Raw genomic sequence first — 24,343 nt, forward strand, 5'->3', positions numbered from 1 at the left:
TCTTATCATTTCATTATCTTCCCCCCTCCCCCCCCCCTGTGAAAGCTTAAGAACATTTGCTTGGCGCCCTCTGAAGTCAACTGTGCTGGGCAAGCTGGGAGCCAGGACCCAAAAACGGGCGCGTCGAAACCCTTTTCAGCTTTTCATTTTCCCATCGGCGTCAGCTGCTTTCGAGGGCTTTGCAAAGCAAACTTTTGGCCCGGTTGGCTTGGCCTCCCTCTGCTTTTCAGGATAGTCTCTAGGCATCGGAAAGGGCTCCAGTAACCAGCCCTTGTAGGAATCCCAGCCAGATGGAGGGTACATTCAGACAGCGACCCTGAAAAATACATTCCGGAGCTTCGCGGATTTTCCCTGAAAGAGCAGGTTTAAAGTGTAGGACCCTGATGGCGAACCTATGGCACGCCTGCCACAGGTGGCACTTAAGGTGTTGCCCTGTCAGCTCCGCCAGCTGACTTCGGCCTTCTCTGAAGCCTCCAGAGGGCAAAAAACAACCCAATGTGTAAATCGGAAGTTTGGAAACGGACTTCCGGTTTGCCCATAGGGCTGATTTTCGCCCTCCGGAGGCTTCAGGAGGCAAAATGGTTTAGATCTTTTAGACAAATGGTTGTCCAATTTCTTCTTGAAAACCTCCGGTGTTGGAGCACAGATAACTGCTGAAGGCAAGTTGTTCCACTGATTAATTGTTCTCACTGTCAGGAAATTTCTCCTCAGTTCTAGGTTGATTCTCTCATTGATTAGTTTCCATCCATGGTTCCTGTCTTCAGCTTCTTTGGAGAATAGTTTGACTCCTCTTCTTTGTGGCAACCCCTCAAATGTTAGAAGATGCTCTCATGTCACTTCAAACCCTTCTTTTCATTAAAGTAGACATACCTACTTCCTGTAACCGTTCTATGTTTTAACCTCCAGTCCTCTAATCATCTTTGTTGCTCTTCTCTGCACTCTTTCTAGAGTCTCCAAATCTTTTTTTGCATCGTGGTGACCAAAACTGGATGCAATATTCCAAGTGTGGCCTTACTAAGACATTATAAAGTGGTATTAACACTTATCTGATCTTGATTCTATCCCTCTGTTAATGCAACCTAGGATTGCGTTGGCTTTTTGTTTTGGCAGCCGCATTACCTCATCTTCCTCACTTCAAGATGCTCAACATAGAACAGCGAATAACACGGTTGGAAGGGACCGTTGATTCTGCTTTTCAGAAGGGCGCAAAGGGGGATCAAATGACCCCGGGACACTGCAACCGTCATAAACACGAGTCAGGTTGCCAAGCCCCCAAATTTTGATCAAGTGACAATGGGGATGCTGTAACTATTGTGTGAGAAATGTCATCAGTGACTTTTTTTCTGTGCTGTTATAGCTTTGACCAGTCACTAAACGAATGGTTGTAAGTGCGGGACTACCTGTGCAAATACCGAAAGAGGTCTTTACCGCTTTTATTCCTCATCCCAATCTCTTGCCCTCCTTCTGATCATCCTGGAAACTTTTTAAAAAGTTAAGACTCCTTCCTCATGCGATTCCGGAGTCGATTCACGGCTTCTATTCACATGTAAATGCCTACCACTTAAATTGATTAATTAAAGCGGAAACCTCGTGCGTTCCATCAACCGAGCACCCGTGTTTAAGGAAGAATTATTCCCTCTTTAATATGCATACAGCAAAATCAGAAAGCCACAAAACGCCTTTAAGATTCATCCGGCGTTTAAGATGCTGATTTTTTTTGAAATTAATTAAACAGGCATCTTAGAGACTTTTATTCCTCAAAAACATATTCTTTTGGGCACTTCCTTGTTCAGATGCTGTTGGCAACTTGCATTCAGTTTTTGAGGGCATTTTTTTCTCAAGCCTGCCAGCTCCCAAAGCTCTTGCCATGGAAATGGAAATCTGGGTGGTTGTTTTTTGCCATATTCTTCTGCCCGCGGATTGAGATACAAAGAGTTCTGTGCAGTTTGATATTCTGCTTTTTTAAATTAAAAAAAAAGAAACTGGGTTGCCTTCTGAAGTGAACAAGGAGCTCTGAGGAGTTGTTGAATCACACAATTATGCCTTTGCAGGCCACACTCACACAATCCGCTTATCCAGCTTCATGAAAGACCTAAAAGCTACATTTGCACAACCTGTGAAGCGTGTATGTGTGTGTTTTGCCTTAGTGTAGGTGTGGACACCTATGGCTCCTTTACAACCTGTGAACTTCAACTCCAAGAATTCCACAGGTCGTAAAAGGGCTGCGAATTCTGGGAATTAAAGTCCACAAGTTGTAAAGGGGACAGGAATTCTGGGAGTTGAAGTCCACGAATCGTAAAGGGGCAGGGAATTCTGGGAGTGGAAGTCCACGAATCGTAAAGGGGCCATGAATTCTCAGAGTTGAAGTCTGCAGGTCGTAAAGCGGCTAGGAATTCTGGGAGTTGAAGTCCACAGGTCGCAATGGGGCTAGGAATTCTGGGAGTTGAAGTCCGCAGGTCGCAATGGGGCTAGGAATTCTGGGAGTTGAAGTCCACGAATCATAAAGGAGCCATGAATTCTCGGAGTTGAAGTCTGCAGGTCGTAAAGGGGCTAGGAATTCTAGGAGTTGAAGTCCACAGGTCGTAAAGGGGCTAGGAATTCTGGGAGTTGAAGTCCACAGGTCGTAAAGGGGCTAGGAATTCTGGGAGTTGAAGTCCACAGGTCGTAAAGGGGCAGGGAATTCTGGGAGTTGAAGTCCACGAATCGTAAAGGGGCCATGAATTCTCAGAGTTGAAGTCTGCAGGTCGTAAAGCGGCTAGGAATTCTGGGAGTTGAAGTCCACAGGTCGCAATGGGGCTAGGAATTCTGGGAGTTGAAGTCCGCAGGTCGCAATGGGGCTAGGAATTCTGGGGGTTGAAGTCCACGAATCATAAAGGAGCCATGAATTCTCGGAGTTGAAGTCCACAGGTCGTAAAGGGGCTAGGAATTCTGGGAGTTGAAGTCCACAGGTCGTAAAGGGGCTAGGAATTCTGGGAGTTGAAGTCCACAGGTCGTAAAGGGGCTAGGAATTCTGGGAGTTGAAGTCCACAGGTCGTAAAGGGGCTAGGAATTCTGGGAGTTGAAGTCCACAGGTCGCAATGGGGCTAGGAATTCTAGGAGTTAAAGTCCGCAGGTCGCAATGGGCCTAGGAATTCTGGGAGTTGAAGTCCGCAGGTCGCAATGGGGCTAGGAATTCTGGGAGTTGAAGTCCACGAATCATAAAGGAGCCATGAATTCTCGGAGTTGAAGTCTGCAGGTCGTAAAGGGGCTAGGAATTCTAGGAGTTGAAGTCCACAGGTCGTAAAGGGGCTAGGAATTCTGGGAGTTGAAGTCCACAGGTCGTAAAGGGGCTAGGAATTCTGGGAGTTGAAGTCCACAGGTCGTAAAGGGGCCAGGAATTCTGGGAGTGGAAGTCCGCAGGTCGTAAAGGGGCCAGGAATTCTGGGAGTTGAAGTCGCAGGTTGTAAAGGGGCCAGGAATTCTGGGAGTTGAAGTCTACAGGTCGTAAAGGGGCCAGGAATTCTGGGAGTGGAAGTCCACAAATTGTAAAGGGGCCAGGAATTCTGGGAGTTGAAGTCCGCAGGTCGTAAAGGGGCCAGGAATTCTGGGAGTTGAAGTCGCAGGTTGTAAAGGGGCCAGGAATTCTGGGAGTTGAAGTCTACAGGTCGTAAAGGGGCCAGGAATTCTGGGAGTGGAAGTCCACGAATCATAAAGGGGCCAGGAATTCTGGGAGTGGAAGTCCACGAATTGTAAAGGGGCCAGGAATTCTGGGAGTTGAAGTCCACGAATCATAAAGGAGCCATGAATTCTCGGAGTTGAAGTCCGCAGGTCGTAAAGGGGCTAGGAATTCTAGGAGTTGAAGTCCACAGGTCGTAAAGGGGCTAGGAATTCTGGGAGTTGAAGTCCACAGGTCGTAAAGGGGCTAGGAATTCTGGGAGTTGAAGTCCACAGGTCGTAAATGGGCTAGGAATTCTGGGAGTTGAAGTCCACAGGTCGTAAAGGGGCTAGGAATTCTGGGAGTTGAAGTCCACAGGTCGCAATGGGGCTAGGAATTCTGGGAGTTGAAGTCCGCAGGTCGCAATGGGGCTAGGAATTCTGGGAGTTGAAGTCCGCAGGTCGCAATGGGGCTAGGAATTCTGGGAGTTGAAGTCCACGAATCATAAAGGAGCCATGAATTCTCGGAGTTGAAGTCTGCAGGTCGTAAAGGGGCTAGGAATTCTAGGAGTTGAAGTCCACAGGTCGTAAAGGGGCTAGGAATTCTGGGAGTTGAAGTCCACAGGTCGTAAAGGGGCTAGGAATTCTGGGAGTTGAAGTCCACAGGTCGTAAAGGGGCCAGGAATTCTGGGAGTGGAAGTCCGCAGGTCGTAAAGGGGCCAGGAATTCTGGGAGTTGAAGTCGCAGGTTGTAAAGGGGCCAGGAATTCTGGGAGTTGAAGTCTACAGGTCGTAAAGGGGCCAGGAATTCTGGGAGTGGAAGTCCACGAATCATAAAGGGGCCAGGAATTCTGGGAGTGGAAGTCCACGAATTGTAAAGGGGCCAGGAATTCTGGGAGTTGAAGTACACAAGGCGTAAAGGGCAGTGGTGGGTTTCAATTTATTTTACTACCAGTTTGCTTGTGTGCGCGTGCGTTCTTGCGGGATGCTTCTGCGCATGGACAGAAGCGTCCGGGCGGGCGGGTGGAGCCTCCCACCACCGCCACTACTGGTTCGCCAATCCGAGGCGAACCGACAAAAACCCACCTCTGGTTAAGGGGGCATAGTTGTCTCCCCTGCCTTAGTCTGTTGCTCATTTATCCATGGACTAATTGATTACAGTTCTAATTATCTGTTGAAGTCCGTGTCTATTTTGTTGGGTTGCAGAGCCAAACCAGACAGTTATGGAGGTGCAGACGACAGACTCAATCATTCCTCTGTAGAACTGGATCAGCACCTCCTTGGGCAGCCTGAGTTGGCGTAGAAAGAACATTTTTGGTTGTGCTTTTCTGATGACGTTTTTGATGTTAGGTGTCCATTTAGGTCTTGAGATAATAGAACTTAGAAATTTGAAGGTTCATACCAATCTGAAAAGACTAAGCATTTAGAGTTTGGGTCAGTGATCATTGGCTCACAAGCTAACTGGATCCATACAGGCTAAAATGATATTGACTCTTTTGTGGCTGGGTGTGCGATGGGAATTCAACCATGGCTTAGCGGGAAGTCATGCGGTGTTAATCCTATTAAGCCATCATTCCTTCTTTCTGTTTGGGGGGAGAATTCCAACTCCTGCAAACGCAAGAGTTCTGTGCGTGAGCTTTTAGCAAGTTGAGCTTTTAGCAAGTTGTGTGAACTGAGTTACAAAGCGGCAGTTCTTAACGTGGCCAAGATTGGGAAACCCTGAGATAGCTTAACTCTGTGCACTTCCTTGATTTCCCCCTGCCTCAAGTCGTGCACTTCAAAATGAAACCGCTGAACTTTCATCGCAGCATTTACCTTAAGTGACACAATTAACGGGCAGGATCCGCACTGAGTGATGAGCTCTTGCCGGAGGCGGCTCTGAGTAAGACTCTCGTCGAGGGGAAGTTCCCTTTGAGGAAATGAACTAATCAAACAGCTTGTGACCTGGGGACCGAGGCTCAGCTCCTTCTCACTGATCTCACAGAGTAACAGAGTTGGAAGGGACCTTGGAGGTCTTCTAGTCCAGCCCCCTTGCTCAAGCAGGAGACCGTAAACCATTTCAGACAGGTGGCTGCCCAGTCTCTTATGATGGAGAGCCCACAATTTCTAGTGGCAAGCTGTTCCACAGGTTAATTATCCTCACTGTTAGGAACTTTCTCCTTAATTCCAGGTTGCATCTCTCCTTGATTGGTTTCCATCTGTTGCTTTTTGTCCTGCCTTCAGGTGCTTTGGAGAATAGGTTGACCCCCCCTTCTTTGGGGCAGCCCCTCAAATATTGGAAGACTGCTATATGTCACCTCTAGTTCTTCTTTTCTAGTCCAACCAGGGGGTTGGACTAGAAGATCTCCAAGGTCCTTCCAACTCTACTATTGTATTGTATTATTGTATTTTCACTAGAGTATACCCATTTTCTGCTATTGTTCTTCACAAGTTTTAGGTCCCAGGCCCCTAACCATCTAATTTCACATGGGTCCTAAGCTCCCTCCCCTTCTATATACACTTTTCTGTCCCGGGGATATTACTTTACAGTGACAAAAAAACCCTTCCCCCGTTTCATTTTGTGTAAATCGTTTCCAGGAAGGAGATGCTTGTTAAAAACAAACAAACAGATTATTTCTAAATGATTGTTGTTTCCTGGTTTAAAAGCCCCTGAAAAATCACCTCATTCTCCTGATGTGGATCGTGAAAGAGATGCTTTCCCCCTGTTCTGTCTACGTTCACACAACACCCTAGATCAGAGGTCTCCAAACTTGGAAACTTTAAGGCTTGTGGACTTCAACTCCCAGAATTCCCAAGTTGCCAGGCTGGGGAATTCTGGGAGTTGAAGTCCACAGGCCTTAAAGTTGCCTAGCTGGGGAATTCTGGGAAGTTAAATCCACAGGTCGTAATGTTACTATAACTGCCCACTCCTGAATTAAGAGGATCTTTGGGACTGAAAAACATAGCTTAGGTCCAGAAATCTCAAATCTCACTGACCCTCCGGAAAATCATCTTCGAACCTTTAAAATCCCAACTCACTCAAATCATTGTAGATTTTTTTAATGGGCAGGGATCAAGTGGCTTGTACGTCAACTAATCGACTAGGGCATGGGTCGGCAATCTTAAATGCTCAAAGAGCCATTTGGACCCGTTTTCCACAGAAAATAAAACACAGGGAACCACAAAAACTCTTCCCATGACTGACTATTTCCTGAGCGGCCACGAAACTAGCCTATGTAGTTGAAGTAAGCATTCTGTTTTCTCCTGAAACTTTTGTTTTCTTGGATTTCACCATGTTTGGCCTACCGGGGGTTGAAAAGCTCAAGAAATCACGTTCCAGCGGGTGTCGCACATTGGCGGATATAAAACGCATATTTTGAGCAACAGGGAGCCGCAGCCGAGGGATAAAAGAGCCACATGCGGCTCAAGAGCTACAGATTGCTGACTCCTAGATTAGGGCAATTCAACTTTCGAAGTGAGGAAATGCTTCCCCTTTCAGCACTGAATCAAGCTGGTGGGATACACTGCGGGGAAAACCCCATCCAGTCACTTGGAAGCGAGACATGCAATGGCGCAGCATAAAACTATATGACTCAGAGAAATCTCATCCACAGCGTCTTAACTATTCAGTGTAATCATCCAACCCATCCTTTAGAAATGGCCATTATTATTATTTCCCCCCCAAAGGAACTAGGCAACTCACTAGGGCCATGAGGGTGAACTTATGACACTCATGCCACAGGTGGCCATGCGAGCCGTCACCCCAGCTCAGCTCCACCGCGCATGGCCATGTGCCTCCAGCTAATTTTCAGGTCTGGCGTGCATGCATGGCGGGGTGGGGCACATGCGGGAGATGTGCACACGTGGGGGGTCGCATGTATAGTGTGGGGGGAATGCAGAGGGTGCAGAGCCCCCCTCACAACCCAGTTTTGGTCCCAGGAGGCTGCAGGGAAGCCTACTAGGCCCAAAACTGGGCATGGGGGGGGGTTGCGTGCGTATGCGCACAGGGGAGGCAGAAAGAGCATGGGGATCTCACGCACATGTGCAAGGGGGCGTGGCGTGTGGAGGGGGGTGTCGTGTGCACATTGCATTATGGGTGCAGGGGCTGCCATGCGCACACCTGCTTTTGGCACACAATGTCAAAACGTTTAGCCATCACTGCACTGGGGCCACAGTTGAATCATCGTTAAGACATTTCTCCTGAATTTTCTGGAAATGTCCCCAACCTCTGGACTGTTATTCCACCAAAGAACAGGTTTTAACAGGTGTCACATCCTTTGCTTTAAAAATAAATAAATAATACAATAATACAATAGCAAAGTTGGAAGGGACCTTGGAGGCCTTCTAGTCCAACCTCCTGCCTAGACAGGAAACCCTATACTGTTTCAGACAAATGGCTATCCAACATCTTCTTAAAGGCTTCCAGTGTTGGGGCATTCACAACTTCTGGAGGCAACTTCTGTTCCACTGATTAATTGTTCTCACTGTCAGGAAGTTTCTCCTCAGTTCTAAGATGATTAGTTTCCATCCATTGCTTCTTGTTCTACCCTCAGGTGTCTTGGGGAATAGTTTGACTGCCTCTTCTTTGTGGCAACCCCTGAGATATTGGAACAATGCTATCATGTCTCCCCTAGTCCTTCTTTCTATTAAACTAGACATACCCAGTTCCTGCAACCGTTCTTCATATGTTTTATCCTCCAGTCCCCTAATCCTCTTTGTTGCTCTTCTCTGCACTCTTTCTAGAGTCTCCACATCTTTTCTACATCGTGGTGACCAAAACTGAATGCAGTATTCCAAGTGTGGCCTTATCAAGGCCTTATAAAGTGGTATTAATGCTTCACGTGATCTTAAAGTGATACAAGTAGTCATCAACTTACAACCTTTCATTCCTTTAGTGAATTTTACCCAGACGCAAACGTTAAGGAAAATATGAATTTTGGAGAGAGATTTTTTTGTAAGTAAGAAGTAAGTAAAGTAAAGTAAGTAAAAAAGAGTAAGGAGAGTAAGGGCAGGGTTGAAACTGCCTTTCTTTGGAGCAGAAATACACACAGACCCATCTACTCTAGATCGGTTGAGTCGTCCTCTTTGTTTTTCTAATAAGCACCTTTTCACCCCAGGGGCATTAGATGATCTCCTGCTTGACTGAAGCAACTTAAGGTGTTGCTGCTCCAGCAAAATCAGTTTATTTTGAGCTCCGCTGGGTGAGTCATAGGAGGTTTCTGGACACCTTGCCAAGTTATGTCTGCTACTCCCAGCCGAAGGCCATCTCTGTGCATGAGAGGGACGCATGGTTGCATGGTGATCAGACCGAGAGCCTCCGCCTGTGCACTGACGGATGTCTGTGTGTCTCTGCAACCTGAGATGAATGACAAGCAGGGCGGGCGAGCGTGAGGAACCTGCCACAGCCGCAGGGGAGAGCAGCTGATAGCTTAAACTTTTCCTCTCTTGCTGGCCTCTTCCTTCTTAAGGATTTCACTGCTGGGGTATTTTCACCACACAAACACCGCTTAGTCCAACTGGACCAGAAGAAATTCTGCAGAAAGGAAGTAGTAAGCCAAACGCAGTTCTAGGCTGCATCAACAGAGGGATAGAATCAAGATCACGTGAAGGGTTAATACCACTTTATAATGCCTTGGTAAGGCCACACTTGGAATACTGCATTCAGTTTTGGTAGCCACGATGTAGAAAAGATGTGGAGACTCCAGAAAGAGTGCAGAGAAGAGCAACAAAGATGATTAGGGGACTGGAGACTAAAACATATGAAGAACGGTTGCAGGAACTGGGCATGTCTAGTTTAATGAAAAGAAAGACTAAGGGAGACATGATAGCAGTCTTCCAATATCTCAGGGGTTGCCACAAAGAAGAGGGAGTAAAGCTATTCTCCAAAGCACCTGAGGGCAGAACAAGAAGCAATGGGTGGAAACTAATCAAGGAGAACTGAGGAGAAACTTCCTGACGGTGAGAACAATTAATCAGTGGAACAGAAGTTGCAAATGCCCCAACACTGGAAGTCTTTAAGAAGATGTTGGATAGCCATTTGTTTGAAACGGTATAGGGTTTCCTGCCTAGGCGGGGGGTTGGACTAGAAGACCTCCAAGGTCCCTTCCAACTCTTCTATTCTATTCTATTCTCTATTCTATTCCATTCCATTCCTATTCTCTATTCTCTACTATTCCAATTCTTTTCTAATCCACTCCTATTCTATTTTGTATTCTCTATTCCATTCCTATTCTATTGTGTTCTCTATTCCTATTCTCTATTCTATTCTATTCTATTCTATTCTATTCCATTCCATTCCATTCCTATTTTATATTCTATTTCATTCCATTCCTATTCTATTCTATTCTATTTTATTCTATTCTATTCCTATTCTCTACCATTCCTATTCTATTATGTATTCTCTATTCTATTTTAGTCTATTCTTTATTCTGTTCTGTTCTGTTTCTATTCTAGTCTAGTCTGGTCTAATTTCTTTCTTTATTTCTATTTCTATTTTTCTTTCCTTCCAAGTCTACTATTTTGTATGTTCTGTATGTGAAAAAGGGTACAAGACGTACCCCATTTTCCCCGCTATTAGTATTAGTATACACAGCATTTTAGCAATCCAAGGACTTTAGGCTATGCGACATGTACAGCTGTTTTTTTTTCCCTTGACGAATTGATGTGAGTCCTGTTGCTCTTTAGATATTTTATACCGAGCCGTCAACACACACTGCGGGGGGGTTTTTTTCAGATAGGAAGCTGAGATTGATCCCTGCTGCCAAGAAATTATTTTAGACTGCAATTCGAGGAGTCTGTTGCAATCCTCCCATCGAGTCAATTGTGCAAGATGAAGTTGTGGCTTATCTAACTGCTGTAACACTTTGTTCTGCTGGAAAACGAGGTTAACTCTCTGATTTGGGGCAAGCTTTTGTGTTCTTGGCCGTCTTGGGTGTCTGAGAGGATGGTGGGGATTGAAGAGTTGTATGTGGAGTTCCACTCTTTTCTATTCACCAACCGTTATTATATTTCCCAGAATGCTCTAGGTCAGGGGTCGGCAAACTTAAACACTCAAAGAGCCATTTGGACCCGTTTCCCACACAAAAGAAAACACCGGAAGCCACAAAGGTCCTAACCGGAAGCCCCCTGTTCAATTCTAGAACTGACCGGAAGTTCAGTTCCCCTACCATAGAGTCTCCTCCTAGCGCGGCGTCCTTTTCCCTCTACCTGTCCTAACCGAAAGCCCCATCAATTGTGGAGACAACTGGAAAACCCTCCCCTTGCCATAGAGTCTTCTCCTGGCGCACTGTGCTTCTCTTCCCCCCCCCCCCACCAGAAGCTCCTCTCAAAATTGTGGCGCCGACCGGTGACGGAGCCTCAGCAGAGGGAGGAAAGAGCCACAAGCGGCTCCAGAGCTGCAGTTTGTTGACCCCTGCTCTAGGGTGATAAAATACTGGGGGCAAGAGGGGAGATTTTAAATCAGCAGCTGGATCGGTGGCCATATTTAGATTACAAGGGTGGGAAAAGACACAGGAAGGGACCCAGAGACATGAGGGCCCAGCTAAGTTGTGTTTCTTAGTAGCCGCCATGATACGAAAGCACAGCTATTAACTAATCCCTCCTTCCTTCCTTCCTTCCTTCCTTCCTTCCTTCCTTCCTTCCTTCCTTCCTTCCTTCCTTCCTTCCTTCCTTCCTTCCTTCCTTCCATGACTGCATGGACAAATCTGTTCAGATTTTTGGAAGTGGTTTGCCACTTGCCTGCTTCCTGGGGCTGAAAGAGAGTGACTGGCCCAAGGTCAACCAGCTGGCTTTGATACCTAAGACGGGACTAGAACTCACATTCTCCTGGGGATGAACCCAATGTCACCTATCTGGTTTTCATGCCTATGCCTGGACTAGAACTCGCCATTTCTTGGGGATTGGCCCAATGTTAACCAGTTGGCTTTGATACCTAAGATGGGACTAGAACTCACTGTCTCCTGGGGATTGGCCCAATGTCAGCCAGCCGGCTTTGATTCCTAAGACGGGACTAGAACTCATCGACTCCTAGTGATTGGCCCAAAGTCAACCAGCTGGCTTTGATGTCAAAGGCGGGACTAGAACTCACTGTCTCCTAGTGATTGGCTCAAAGTCAGTCAGCTGATTTTGATGACTTAGGCGGGACTAGAACTCACCGTCTCCCAATTTCTAGCCCAATGCCTTTACCGCTACACCAAACTGGCTTCTGTATTATGCAATCCAAAACGTTACCTTGGAAAAGCATTAGCTACACCAGGTGACTTGCATGCCTTCTGTCTGTCCCATATTGTCTCAAACACCACCACCTCCCGCTGAGTCCCAAAGCTCCAAAAATGGATTGTTTCAAGTGTCTTAAGATGCAGTGTTGGACTAACAGCTCACACCTGTGGAATTAGCTCCAGGCATTCCTTGCCCAGTTAGATGATCTCTCTTGGGCAATCTTAGGATCCTACCAGCCCAGGGTGATGACATCACTTGGAAGTTCTTGAAAATTTCCCTGGTCTAAAAGTTGCCCAGGGTTCTTGAAATCCGCCCGGGGAGCTGCCATCGGCAGTGCTGATAACTTTCCAAATTTCAGTACAAAAAATGTGGGTTTTTTTCTCTCCCTTTTGCCATCCCCTTTTTTCTTATGTGTAACTTTTCAAAATCATTTCCTTAGTTTTTGATTCGCGGTGAAACTCACAGCCCTTTTCTTCTGGTTTCTTGCGCGAAAAAAATCTCACTTTTGAAAGCAGAAAAATAAATAATCTTGTTTTCTCTCTTCTCTCGTTTCCCAGGTTCACTTTTTCAGGCTTTTATTTTCTTCCTGCCTTTGTGGAGAGTGATGAGTCTTGACTTAACCCAGCCAAAAATCCCTCAAATTTATGTTCCATCCAAAATTGTTTGTACAGCAATCTTTTCCTGAATCCAGTGTTCTTATTTCCTAGAAAACACTAATGTTTGGGAGGGAACTATTTCCAGGCTCACATGATGCTAAATTCCAATTTGTTTACCCTCTGCTTGTTGAATAAGCTATTCTTGGTCAGGTTTTCATAACACACCAGTCCACAAAGTGGGTCTGCAAACTACGATGGCTGCGTTCACGCAGTTTGCCAAGATATTATGGAACAGGAAGTCCTCATAGCCACAACAGAACCCCAAATTCCCATTGCTAAGCAAGGCAGTTCAGTGAATTTTGTCCTGTTTGACAGTCTTTCTTGCACAAAATTCTTTTTTTAAAAAAAAATATTTTTATGGTTTTTGGATTTAAAATAGTGCAGCACAATGAAGACGTTGTGGCCATACAATCACAGTATATACGCATAATCTCATCCATTAGCTGTCAGTCTACTTAGTACATTATCCATCCTTCTATCCCAGCGATGGCGAACCTTTTTTGGCTCGCGTGCCACAAGTGGGGGGAGCACAGGGGGGTCGTGTGCAGGCGTGCTGCACCCATAATGCAACGCGCGACTCCCCCAGTGCGCTTGCACGCACAACGCGTGACCCCCCATTTGTACATGCTTTTTTCGCCCTCCCCAGGCTCCAGAGACTTTATAGGAGCCTGGGGTGGGCGAAAAGAGCCTCCCCCGCCCTCCCCTGAGGCCCTTCCGGTTTGCTCGGAGGGTCGTTTTAAGCGCTCCGAAGGCATCAGGGAAGCCTCCGGATGGTCCCTGAAGCCTTCGGAGGGCCTGCGGGGGGGGCGGGGCAGGGGAGGCTCTTTTTGCCCTCCCCAGGCTCCTATAAAGCCTCTGGAGCCTGGGGAAGGCAAAAAATGGCTTTTAAAAAGGTGAACTCAGCTGGCCAGCGCACGCATACGCGCTGGCCAGCTGACAGGGCAGCGCTTCGCGTGCCCTGAGAAATAGCTCCGCGTGCCACTTGTGGCACGCGTGCCATAGGTTCGCCATCACTGTTCTATCGAATCACGTCATTTACACTTTGTTCCAGTCTTGTCACCTTGTCTTATACCAACAATGAAATCTGTTACAAACTTCATCGTATTCCGATTCCCCTTTATTTTTTAATTCTAGGGTAAGCCTATCTGCTTCTGCACAGGCCAAGATTTTTCTAATTATGTCTAACACTGCTGGGATACTTTCTTTTTTCCCAGTACTGCGCATAGGCTCTTCGCGCCGCAGCCAATGCACGGATAACTAAATAAAGCACATCTTTCTTATACCCCTCAGGTATGACGCCTAGGAGGAAAATTTCTGGCTTGAACAGACTTTGATCTCCCACCATTTCTTCCAGCCATAATTATATCATTCTCCAATATCTTTTGGCCTCATTGCATGTCCACCACATAGGGGAAAAGGTGCCTGGTGGTTTGTTTGTTTGTTTGTTTTTTGCACTTCCAACAATTTGGCTTGCCCAAAATTCTTCAGTCAATCACTTGCAGTCGTTAAGTTAGTCACAAGACTGTTAAGGGAATCTGTATTCCCCATGGACTTTGCTGGTTGAACTGTCCTCACATGAGCCCCAGGACACTTAAATCATCATAAATACGGTACATGCCAGTTGCCAAACGGCTGAATTTTGATTGCGTGACCACAGAAATGGAAGAGAGAGAGAGAGAAAGAGACAGGAAGAGAGGAAGAAAGAGAAAGAAGGGTGAAGAGAGAAAAAGAGAAAAAGAGGAAGGAAGAGAGAAAAAGAGAAAGAGAAAAAGGAGGAAAAGGGAAAATGAGAAAAAGAGAGAGAAAGAAAGAATGAAGAGAGTGAAAAAGAGGAAGAAAGAAAGAGAAAAAGGAGAGATAGAAAGAAGGGGAAGAGAGGAAGGAAGAGGAAGACAGGAGGAAAGAAAAAGGAAGAGAGAGAAAAAGGGAAAGAGAAAAAGGAGGAAAAGGGAAAGGGAGAAAAAGTGGGAGGGAAAGAGGGAGAAAGAAAGAAAGAAAGGAAAGAATGAAAAGGAGAGATAGAAAGAAGGGGAAGAGAGGGAGGAAGAGAAAGAAGGAGGGAGAGAGAAAAAGAGGAAGAGAGAGAAAGAGAAAACGGAGGAAGAGGGAAAGGGAAAGAAAGAAAGAAGGAAAAGGGGAGAGAGAAAGAAAGAGAGGTAAGCGAGAGACCATTCTTGGGCCCGCGGGCGTCCTTCCCTTCAGCCAGCCGCCTGGAGGGGGCAGCAGCGGGAAACGAAAGCCTCCTTCCGCCCCCCCTCCCAACAGTTGCGCGCGCGGAGGGGGGGTTTGTGGGCGGAGTGGGGAGGGGGGAAGAGAAAGAATCCAGAGCGGGGCCGTCCCCGTGACGTCACAGTGCCGGCCGGCTCCTAGAAAAAGCAGCGCAAGGGCGGCCGCGCTTCATTTCTCCAGCCACGCCGCCCCGGCACAGCCTCCCACGTCCCGTCTCAGTCCCGGGATCAAGCCAGGATCGGCGCTCTCCCTCCCAATCCTCCCCGTTTGCCACAAGGGCGTTTTGTCCCAGGGATTGGAAGCTCCCTTGGCCCGAAGCAGGGCAGTTGAAGGAGCCCGAGATTGCAAGGGCTCGATTGGGCGGCTGCTCCCCCTCGCCCGCCTCCCCCTTCCACTCTTGCAAAGGAAAGCAGAGGGAAGAAGACCCCCCACACACACAAAAACCCCAAAGACCGACCGATCGCCCCCTTTTTGCGTCCCATCCCTCCCGCCCTCCTTCCCCGCCCCGCATCCGCAACGAAGGTGGAGCCGGAGCGCGCCGACACCTGGCTGGCCAAGATGCCCATGGAGCTGACGCAGAGCCGGATCCAGAAGATTTGGCTGCCCCCGGACAACCACCCCACCCTGCCGCGCCGATGTGAGTCGGGGGCTCCAGCGGAGAAGAGGGAGGGAGCGAGGGGGGGGGAAGACAGGAGGGAGGGTCCCGGCCGGATTTGGGCTGCAGCGATGGAGATGCCGGCTTTGCAGCTCAAGCCAAGGCGGGAGAGAAGGAGAAGGGGAGGTTGAGCCAAGCCGGGGGTGGGATTGCCGGGAATAAACGCCGATCCGCGGGAAAGGGAAGTGGCCGGTCTCCCGAGGGGAAGGGATGCCCGGATCCAAGGCGGGGATTCGGGCATCTCGGGCCGCGGCGATGCCCAAGCGCGGAGCAGCACCTCCGATGCCTCTGCAGCGTCTCCAGCGGCCGCTTCCTTAGCGCTTTTGCCGGGCGGGACTGCGTGGCTTGTTGCAACGCCGAAGCGGGCTTGCTTTGGGTTTTTTTCTCCGCTTGCAAAGAGCTCCGTAATCGCCGCCGCAACATCCTCATCCTCAGCTTTCTGCCGGAGCCCGGGCGTTGCATGGCAGCCCGGACGGATCTGGCTGGCGGAGCGCGCGATCGATCTCCCTCGCTTCCTCCCTCTTTTTCTCTCCCTCTCTCTCCCTTCCTTCCTCTCTCCTTTCTCTCTCTTCCCCTCTTTTTCTTTTCCTCTCTTCCTTCCTCTCTCCTTTCTCTCTCTCTCTCCCTCTTTTTCTTTTCCTCTCTTCCTTCCTCTCTCCTTCTTTCTTTCTCTCTCTCTCTCCCCCTCGTGCCATCCTGGCTGGATCAGTGGCGATGCCGGGCATGGCACGCAGCGTATGGCGGAGGGTGGGGCGGGTCGTCGCCAGCCCTCTTCCGCGCGCAGGAGGGGGAGGGCGGTGCAGGCTGCTCGCTCCCCCTCCCCCTTGGGCTTCCCCAACCGGCACCCTCCCTCCCAAGCCCCTCGCGCTGGAGCGCCTCTTAAGAAAAGGAGAAGAATCTCCGTGTTGAAAATGAGGGGGTGGGGTTTGTCCCTCGGCGGGCATCCTTGAGCATGGGGGGTTTCTTGCAGACGTTTCATGGCCCAGCTAGGTACCATCATCAGGGCTAGGAGGAAGTTTAAGGAAGAGAAGGAGGAAGCGAAGGAAAACTGTGGAGCCCATGGTGATTTCTGAGCTTGGTGGTTTTCTAACAGGTGTTTCATGGCCCAATTAGGTACCATCATCAGGGCTAGGAGGGAGTATGGTTTAAGGAGGAGGAGAGGAAGAGAAGGAGGAAGCAAAGGCGAAGAAGGAGAAGAACTGTGAGGGTCTTGGTGCTCTCTCAGCTTGGTGGTTTTCTTGCAGACGTTTCATCACCCAACTGGGTAACATTATCAGTGCTAGGAGGGATTATGGTTTAAGAAGGGAAGAAGGAGAAGAAATGGAGAAGGAGAAAGAAAGTGAGAAGAAGGAGAAGAACCGTGGAGTCCTTAGTGTTCTCTCAGCTTGGTGGTTTTCTTGCAGACGTTTCATCACCCAATTAAGTACCATCATCAGGGCTAGGAGGGAGTATGGTTTAAGGAGGAGGAGAGGAAGCAAAGGAGAAGAACCGTGGGGTCCTTGGTGCTCTCTGAGCTTGGTGGTTTTCTTACATGCGTTTCATGACCTAACTAGATACTGTCATCAGTGTTACAAGGGAATGGTTTAAGGAAGAGAAGGAGGAGAGGAAGAGAAGGAGGAAGCAAAGACGGGGAAGAACTGTGAGGGTCTTGGTGCTCTCTCAGCTTGGTGGTTTTCTTGCAGACGTTTCATGACCCAACTAGGTAACATTATCAGTGCTAGGAGGGATTATGGTTTAAGGAAGAGAAGGAGGAGAGGAAGGGAAAGGAAGAGAAGGAGGAAGCAACGGAGAAGGAGAACTGTGGGGTCCTTGGTGATTCTCCCAGCTTGGTGGTTTTCTTGCAGACGTTTCATGACCCAACTGGGTAACATCATCAGTGCTAGAAGGGAATATGGTCTAAGGAAGAGAAAGGGGAAGAGTAGAAGGGGACGTCTGCAAGAAAACCACCAAGTTTGCAGAGCACCAAGGAAGCACTTCTGGTCTCTGGAGGCGGTTGTGTTTCTCTTCCCAAGATCCAGAGACGTCTCTGGGGAGGCCAGGAAAAAGTGCCAGCTATCCATCTCTGGGGTGGTCAAATTGGGAAGATGCCCCGCAGCCTTGCAAGAGCAGGGCGAAAGGTCAGTTGCCCCTTCCCTCCCCTTCTGTCCTCCCCCCATTTGTTTGATTTTGAGCCCTTTAACTACAAGTTTCCCTTCCCTTGTGACCCCCAATTGAGGCTCCAAACCTCTGCAACTCCTTAAGCGAGCTGGAGAGCGAAGTGAGTTTTGCCCCATTTGAAGACCTTTTGGGCATGGCCGTTAAGCAGATCGCTGCGGTTGTTAAGCGATTCACACCTTGGTGAAGTGAATCCTCCAGTTTCCCCCCTCAGTCCCCCTTGGGCTTTGTCAGACCTCAGTCTGGGAAGAGCACACATGGCGATGAAGGAAGCTGCAGTTTGGATCGCTGATTACGGGGGGGCACTGCAACGGGCACGAGCGTCGTATGGTCGTACCTCTGGTCACTAAACGAACGGTTGTGTAAATCCAGAGCTACTTGTTGAGAAAGGGTACAGATAAAAGAGTCGCGGGTCCTCTCCCCCCCCCCTCCAGTGATTGCTTTGTGATTTGGGGGTGCCACTTTTTCTGCTGTTTGGGCAGCCTCTTAAGAACCTCTTGGCTGCAATGAAGGTGATCCAGGTAAAGGAAGCTTTGCTGTCAGGTGATAAGGCCCACATTTACGTCCTTGGATCCAGCCGTTGTGAAAGGTACTTGCAGGATTAGATAACCCCCACACACACACACAACACAACCCTTGGCTACAGTCCTGCTCTCTGTTGCGCCGATTTAAGGACACCGATGCTCGGCTGACATGGCTTCATTTATTCTACCTTTGCCCAGATTTTTATCTATAGCAGGGGTGTCCAAACTTGGGAACTTTAAGACTTGTGGACTTCAACTCCCAGCCACATGGCTGGCTGGGGAATTCTGGGAGTTGAAGTCCACAAGTCTTAAAGTTCCCAAGTTTGGACACCCCTGATCTATAGGGAAGCTGCTTTCACTAAGAGAAATATATATGTGGTGTGTCTGTGTGTATGTATGTATATGTGTGTGTGTGTATCTACACACACACACACTATCTTAGTGACAGCAGCTTCCCTATACACATACATACAGTCTTCTCAGTGTGAAAGTTGTGTTTGTCTCCAACCTTTTTCATCAGCTCTTAATCCAAAAAGTTGGGGAACTTGGCTCCTGCTTTCACACAGGACCTTGAATCCTAACCAGATGAGATGGGTGCGGTTGGCCCAAACCTGAGGCCACCCTAAAAGTTTTGTCAAGTTTGTTGTTGAGAGACCAGGATAAGGATAGATAAAATCGTGGAGAAAAAAAGAATAATTATGCGGTCATTAAGAGTTAACAACCTTGGTGCTTATCTGGGAGTTTGCTGTCTGAGCTTGCAGACGTTTCATTACCAAACTAGGTAATATCATTAATGCTAGACGGGAGTGGGGTTTGCAGAGTGAGGAAGAGCGAGAGGATTGCAGGGTCCTTGGTGCTTTCTGAGCTTGGCGATTTTCTGAAAACATTTCATGAACCAAACTAGGGAACTGTTCTGCCCTAGGCTTCCCAAGATCGTGAAACCGACTCCTCGTCCCGATAAAAGCTCTTTTATTTAGGTTAAAGGGAATTCCTCTCCAGCAAAGTCCCAGACGACAATCTTTCAAGAGATTTCACAACTGCAGATCTTTGTCAGACTTGGAGAGCTGCCAGGCCGATGTCTTCCAAACTCCACCCTGTAGCAGCAATTCCTTGGCAAGAAGTCAGGAACGGATCTTCACCCTAATGAATTGAACTAACTGTCTCCTGCAAACTCCACTCCCCAGTAGCTCCTCTTTTATTCCCTATGGGGGGACCATTCACTGTCCACCTGTGGCTTTACTCCTGAGTCAGCCCTTGTTTCTTAGTTGTTCCCTTCCCCTGGCAGCACATTGGGAACAGGCTCCAGCTGTTCTTCTGCCCCACTAATGTCCAACTCCAAAGGCAGCTGATAACTGTCAGACGGCCCTGGCCCCATCTCTGTCTCCAATGCAGAGTCCTCATCAGAGCCTTCCCCAGACTCCAGGACTGGCCCATGTTCCTCCCCAACCTCCTCACTGTCTGAGTCTGCCATAAGCTCTGCTGGCCACTGGCAGGCCACAACATTAACATCAGCAGTGCTTGAAGGGAGTAGGGTTGATGGGGTGGTGGAGAAGGACGGTGGGGTCCTTGGGTTGTTTTCTTGCAGACGTTTCATCACCAAACTGGGTAACATCATCGGTGCATCATCCATCTAGTACTGTTGATGTTACCTAGTTTGGTAATGAAACATCTGCAAGAAAACAGCCCAGCTCAGAGAGCATCGAGGACTCTACTACACCTTTCAACCCTGAGCTAAAGATATTTCTCTTCTATCTGTACCCTTTTTTATTATAATGCTGTCTTAATTGCGTTTCCAGGATATCCCTTTTGATTTCCTATCCTGATATGTATCTGGTTGGGGAAACGGTTCTTAACACTGTGTTAATCCACTTATTTCTCAATTTCCTCCTTCCCTTTATTATCCTTAAAGGCCACCCAGGGAATGGCAGATGTCACCAGCAGTTCTGTCCACTATCTTATCTTGGAAGGGCTCACAATTGTGTGTGTGTGTGTGTGTGTGTGTGTGTAGGGGGGTGGGGAAATCACTTGTTGGAATGATGCAAACCCTTGATTGGAACCAAAGTCTTGATTTAACTTTGGATAGCCTTAGATGGGGAAGGTAAAAACACCTTTTCAAATCCTTCCTGGGCACCAACACACTCGAAAATATATCTGTAGTGACTCAGGGAGGCAAAGAAGAAATAATGGGTTGTAAATTCTCCTTTGTTCTCTTCCTCCTCCTCCTCTGAATGATTTGTGAAAACGTGTGCTAAAAGAAAACTTCCCCGGGGGAATTCCTATGGATCTTCCTCCTACTTTACTTGGAAGAAATCGGGAGTTTCATAGTCTTTTGTCATTCATCGAAGACTTGAAAAGACAGATAAATCCCAGAAATCTGGGCCCATCTAGCTAGAATGGACTTCATTTATAGATTGGCTAATTTGCGAATCAAATAGTTGTGTTCATTAAGAAAACAATGGGTTTATTGCGCATGATATTGGGTTCAGAAGCGTGCCAAAATACCTGAGCTGGTTTTATCATTTTTCAGTCTTTTACTTCCTCTGCAAAAAATGTAATCTCTTTATCCCATCAAAATATCCCCTGGTATTCCGGGATCTGCTTAATCCTCATATTGTCCTCCTCTCTACCACCTTCCATAAGAAAACTCTGCTTTTTGGTGAATACAACATAATGTTTTATGCCTATTTTCTGCAAAGGCAGTAGAATTAGAGATAACAATTGGACAGGCCAAGGAGATTCCTGGTTGTTATCTAAACACTAAAGGGTGTGAATTCTTTTGTGGCTCAGATCCTTTCTTCCCTTTTAGGAGGTGTCAATCCAAGGCCATTGAGAGGAAGGGGCCAAATCATAGAATTGTGGAGTTTAGAGGGGACCACAAAGGTCTTCTAATCCAGCCTTCTGAAATATGCAGAGGGACCAGTTCAAACTGTCTTGGATAAGTCTAGCTTCTTCTTAATCTCTCTGAAGTTTAAAGCAGTTGCTTTTGTTTCAAAGCTCAGATCATTCTGATAAAATTAATGCATGTCTGGTATTGGCTTCATATGTTGTGTGAACACAGCTTGAGTCATGCCTTTTGCAAAAGCAATAAAGAAAAATACCAACTGGGTTTATTTAAATATCAAGTTAACATTGAGTTGTTGTTGTTGTTGTTGTTATTATTATTATTCTCCCCCTCCTCCTCCTCCTCCTTCTTCTCATTCTCATTCTCCTCTTCCCTACTCCTTCTCATTCTCCTCTTCTTCTCCTCCTTCTTCGTCTTCTCCTTCTCCTCCTCCCTCCTCCTCCTTCTTCATTTTCTTATTCTCCTCTTCACTCCTCCTCCTCCTTCGGTCTTCTCATTCTCCTTCTCTTATTCTCCTCCTCCTCTCCTCCATCTCCTTCTCTGGTTCCTCCATCTCCTCCTCCTCCTCCAAGTTTTTCACAAAAATTGCCTTGAGCTACTCAGATATTCTCTTTGTAAGTGGGTTTTGGGCACAGGGAAAAAAAAACCTCTTGACCACAGAAGGAAAAGTGGAAGAGCTGAAGATTGTAGACTTTATTTTAGAAGAATGAGTTTTCTAACCAGAGTCTCTCATCAGATTTATAGGCATTCAGAACCACCCCGAAAAGCCAAGTTATTTTAAAAAATCCCAGATCCCTTGTAGAAAAGCTGTATTCCTTTTGTCCGAATCCCCCCCAAAATTCTCCTTTTTCCCTGGGAGGGTTTTGTTAAGTCTACAGCCTCAGCTCGGGAGCCAATCCCACCAATATTTTTTTTTTTGCAAATTGGGGCTGTCTCAAGACACCTAGCCCTGGGGCTTAATCACAAAGGAAATACTTTCTTTTGTGTTTAAATCGCATCCTTCCAGGATGCTTCTTTGTGTATTTCAGTTCTCTGGGTTTGATTTTTTTTTCTGAATGAGTAGCCAGCTAAGCGAATTCTACTCCTGCTTTGCAGGAACACATATCTGCTGCTTTAATTTTTTTCTTTTTTAAAAAAAAGGGAGGAGGGAAAGTTGCAAATATCTTGGATGCAAATAGCTGCCTTGGTGTTGCGTGCAGCATCTCTAATGCAAATAGCATGGAAAACCCACAATGGGATGGTTGGTTGCGTGGCGGCTTCTCTCTTTTCCAAGCACACCCCCCCCCCTCCAAGCTAGCCTTGGATGCCTTTGGAGTTTGTGAGTGTGAGCGGTATTTGCATGCCACCTCCTAACGCCCTGACTCCTCCTCCAGGGGAGAGGTGGGCCCGGCTGCCAAGTGATGCTTCAGCTAGGATTCCTAAGGGCGATCCATTCGTTTTTTGCCAGATGGCACGTTCCCCACGTAACCATCTCTGGAGCTGCATTAGGGCTGGCTGAGGATGGAGTTAGGGAAAAGTGGCAGCGTGATTCCCAGCACGTAGGACTGGGGAAAAGTTGGTTCCTAATGCACAGATACATCCTTTTATCTTCCTGAAGTTGAGATGAACAATTGCAACAATGTCTTCAAACATACATACATACATACATACATACATACATACATACATACATACATACCCTTACCATCTCTCAAACGTTGTTAATTTCTCCTGTCTCCTTTGTAGAGTGTAAACTTTTAGGGTGTTTTAATCCCCTCGGTTAGCATCTCACTACCTGAACTTCATAATCCAGGGAGGACCAAATACATTTCACACAGGGGTTTTGGTTTTGTTTTTAAAAAATTACGTTTCGTGCAAAGATCAAAGACGTTTTCTTTGGCGGTTTGGATTCTGTAGAAAGCTAGCACCCACCCCTCTCCTAGAAAAAGGAAATATTTTAGGATTACTTTTTTTTTTTTTAAAGGCAGAATGTTATATTTCCCCTAACAGATTTCTTCCAACAATTCTTTCAGATTTGTCTTCCTAGCTTTGCTATAAAAGGATTTGCTCCCAAATAAAGCTGCTTGTTTGCTTAACGCGGCTGCTGCTTTGCAAAATAGCTGCGTTTTGGAAGGAACAAAAGTCCGGAGAGTTTAAAGCCTACCCATATTCAGGTTTTATTCAAATTCCAGGCAAATCTCCTGCTGGCTACAGCAGGTTTCTTGCTAAATGGAAGTGAGCTGTGTTCTCGGAGACTGGCACTAAATGTTGCACATCCCTTGTCTTGAAATTATTTAAAGTGCCAAGGAGAAAATCTTGATATAAATAACTGTTGCTTATTCGCTACTGTTTTGCCTCTGAAAAATTATTCACCAACTCTTAGTTGGGTCGCCTTTGATTCCCATGTGGAAAACGGGGCTCCATCCCATGGACTTTTCGCGTTATTTATTATACTTATCCAACAATATTTACAGTGTTGATTCAAGAATAGTAGATGCCATTCCTGATGTTTTAAAGCTTTAGATGCAGCCATGTGAGGAATACTCATTGATGTTGTTCCTTTTCACACTGTTTTTTTGCTCGCCTTCCCTATAGGCCAGGTTTGTTAAATCTGTGACAGTGTTGACTACGTGAATCATGGTTTATAAAGCACATTATGGCTTAGAGCAGTGATGGTTATCCTTTTTGGCACAGAGTGCAGAAACTGGTGCGTGCGCCGGAACTCAGAAGAGAGCACCGGGATGTTGCGCATGGCGGCCAGCTGCTCTTCCGGGTTCCATCATGCGTATGTGCGCCGGACAGCTGGTCCATTGCGTATGCGCACCGGCCAGTTGCTCTCTTCTGGTGTCTGGCATGCACATAGGTGCCAGACCGGTGTGATGCGCATGCCGGAACCCGGAAGAGACCAGCTGGCTGGCACGCATGGGCAACGGACCCCAGAAGGGCAGCTGGCGGTGGTGCATGTGCCCACAGAGAGGGCTCTGCATGCCACTTCTGATAGGCGTGCCATAGGTTCGCCATCACGGGCTTAGAGTGATGCACGGAAGCAAATGGTACACTCTCATGTGCCTTGTGTGGTTCAGCTTCGCTTTGCCATTGCCGTGTCAAAAATCTGACAGCAATGAACACGTTTAACAGTCTTGACACATTAGACTGCCATTCACGAAACAGGAGCCAATATAACATATTTTTCAGAATGGATGGCTGAACTGGAACACGGAAGCAATGGGAATGTAAACCATAGACCCACATTTGATTGGAAGGCAGTTCTGGGTTTAACGAAGCCATTAATCTAGATTTATGAGACAGCAAGTATAGAAATAGGGTAGTCAGGGTAAGATTTAATTACAAGTTGTTGTTTTTTTTAACCAACAGATTTTTTAAAAATCTAACTTATTCTTAAAAGATCAGTTTTTGAGGCCAGTGGTGTTGAGAATGATGGGGTGGGCCATTAAATGCCATGTGGGTGGTGCTTT

The 24,343-nt window shown here is 47.2% G+C and overlaps 1 protein-coding gene across 3 annotated transcripts in view; it reads left to right on the forward strand.

Moving 5' to 3' along the window:
• Nucleotides 1-24,343, forward strand: part of PFKFB3 (6-phosphofructo-2-kinase/fructose-2,6-biphosphatase 3) — an 83,697-nt gene that overhangs the window by 26,236 nt on the left and 33,118 nt on the right. Inside the window, exon 1 of one of the 3 annotated variants that reach the window (XM_081958087.1) lies at nt 14,675-15,350. The exons of 1 other annotated variant lie outside the window; for it this stretch is intronic. In XM_081958087.1, the coding sequence (XP_081814213.1) occupies nt 15,272-15,350 (79 nt within the window). In that variant the 5' untranslated portion in view covers nt 14,675-15,271. Of the gene's footprint in view, nt 1-14,674; nt 15,351-24,343 lie in introns of those variants that run through there. One more of the 3 variants, XM_081958086.1, reaches the window with a different exon arrangement.

Source organism: Natrix helvetica, assembly GCF_964273705.1.
Source record: "Natrix helvetica genome assembly, chromosome: 6".
Lineage (NCBI taxonomy): Eukaryota > Metazoa > Chordata > Lepidosauria > Squamata > Natricidae > Natrix > Natrix helvetica.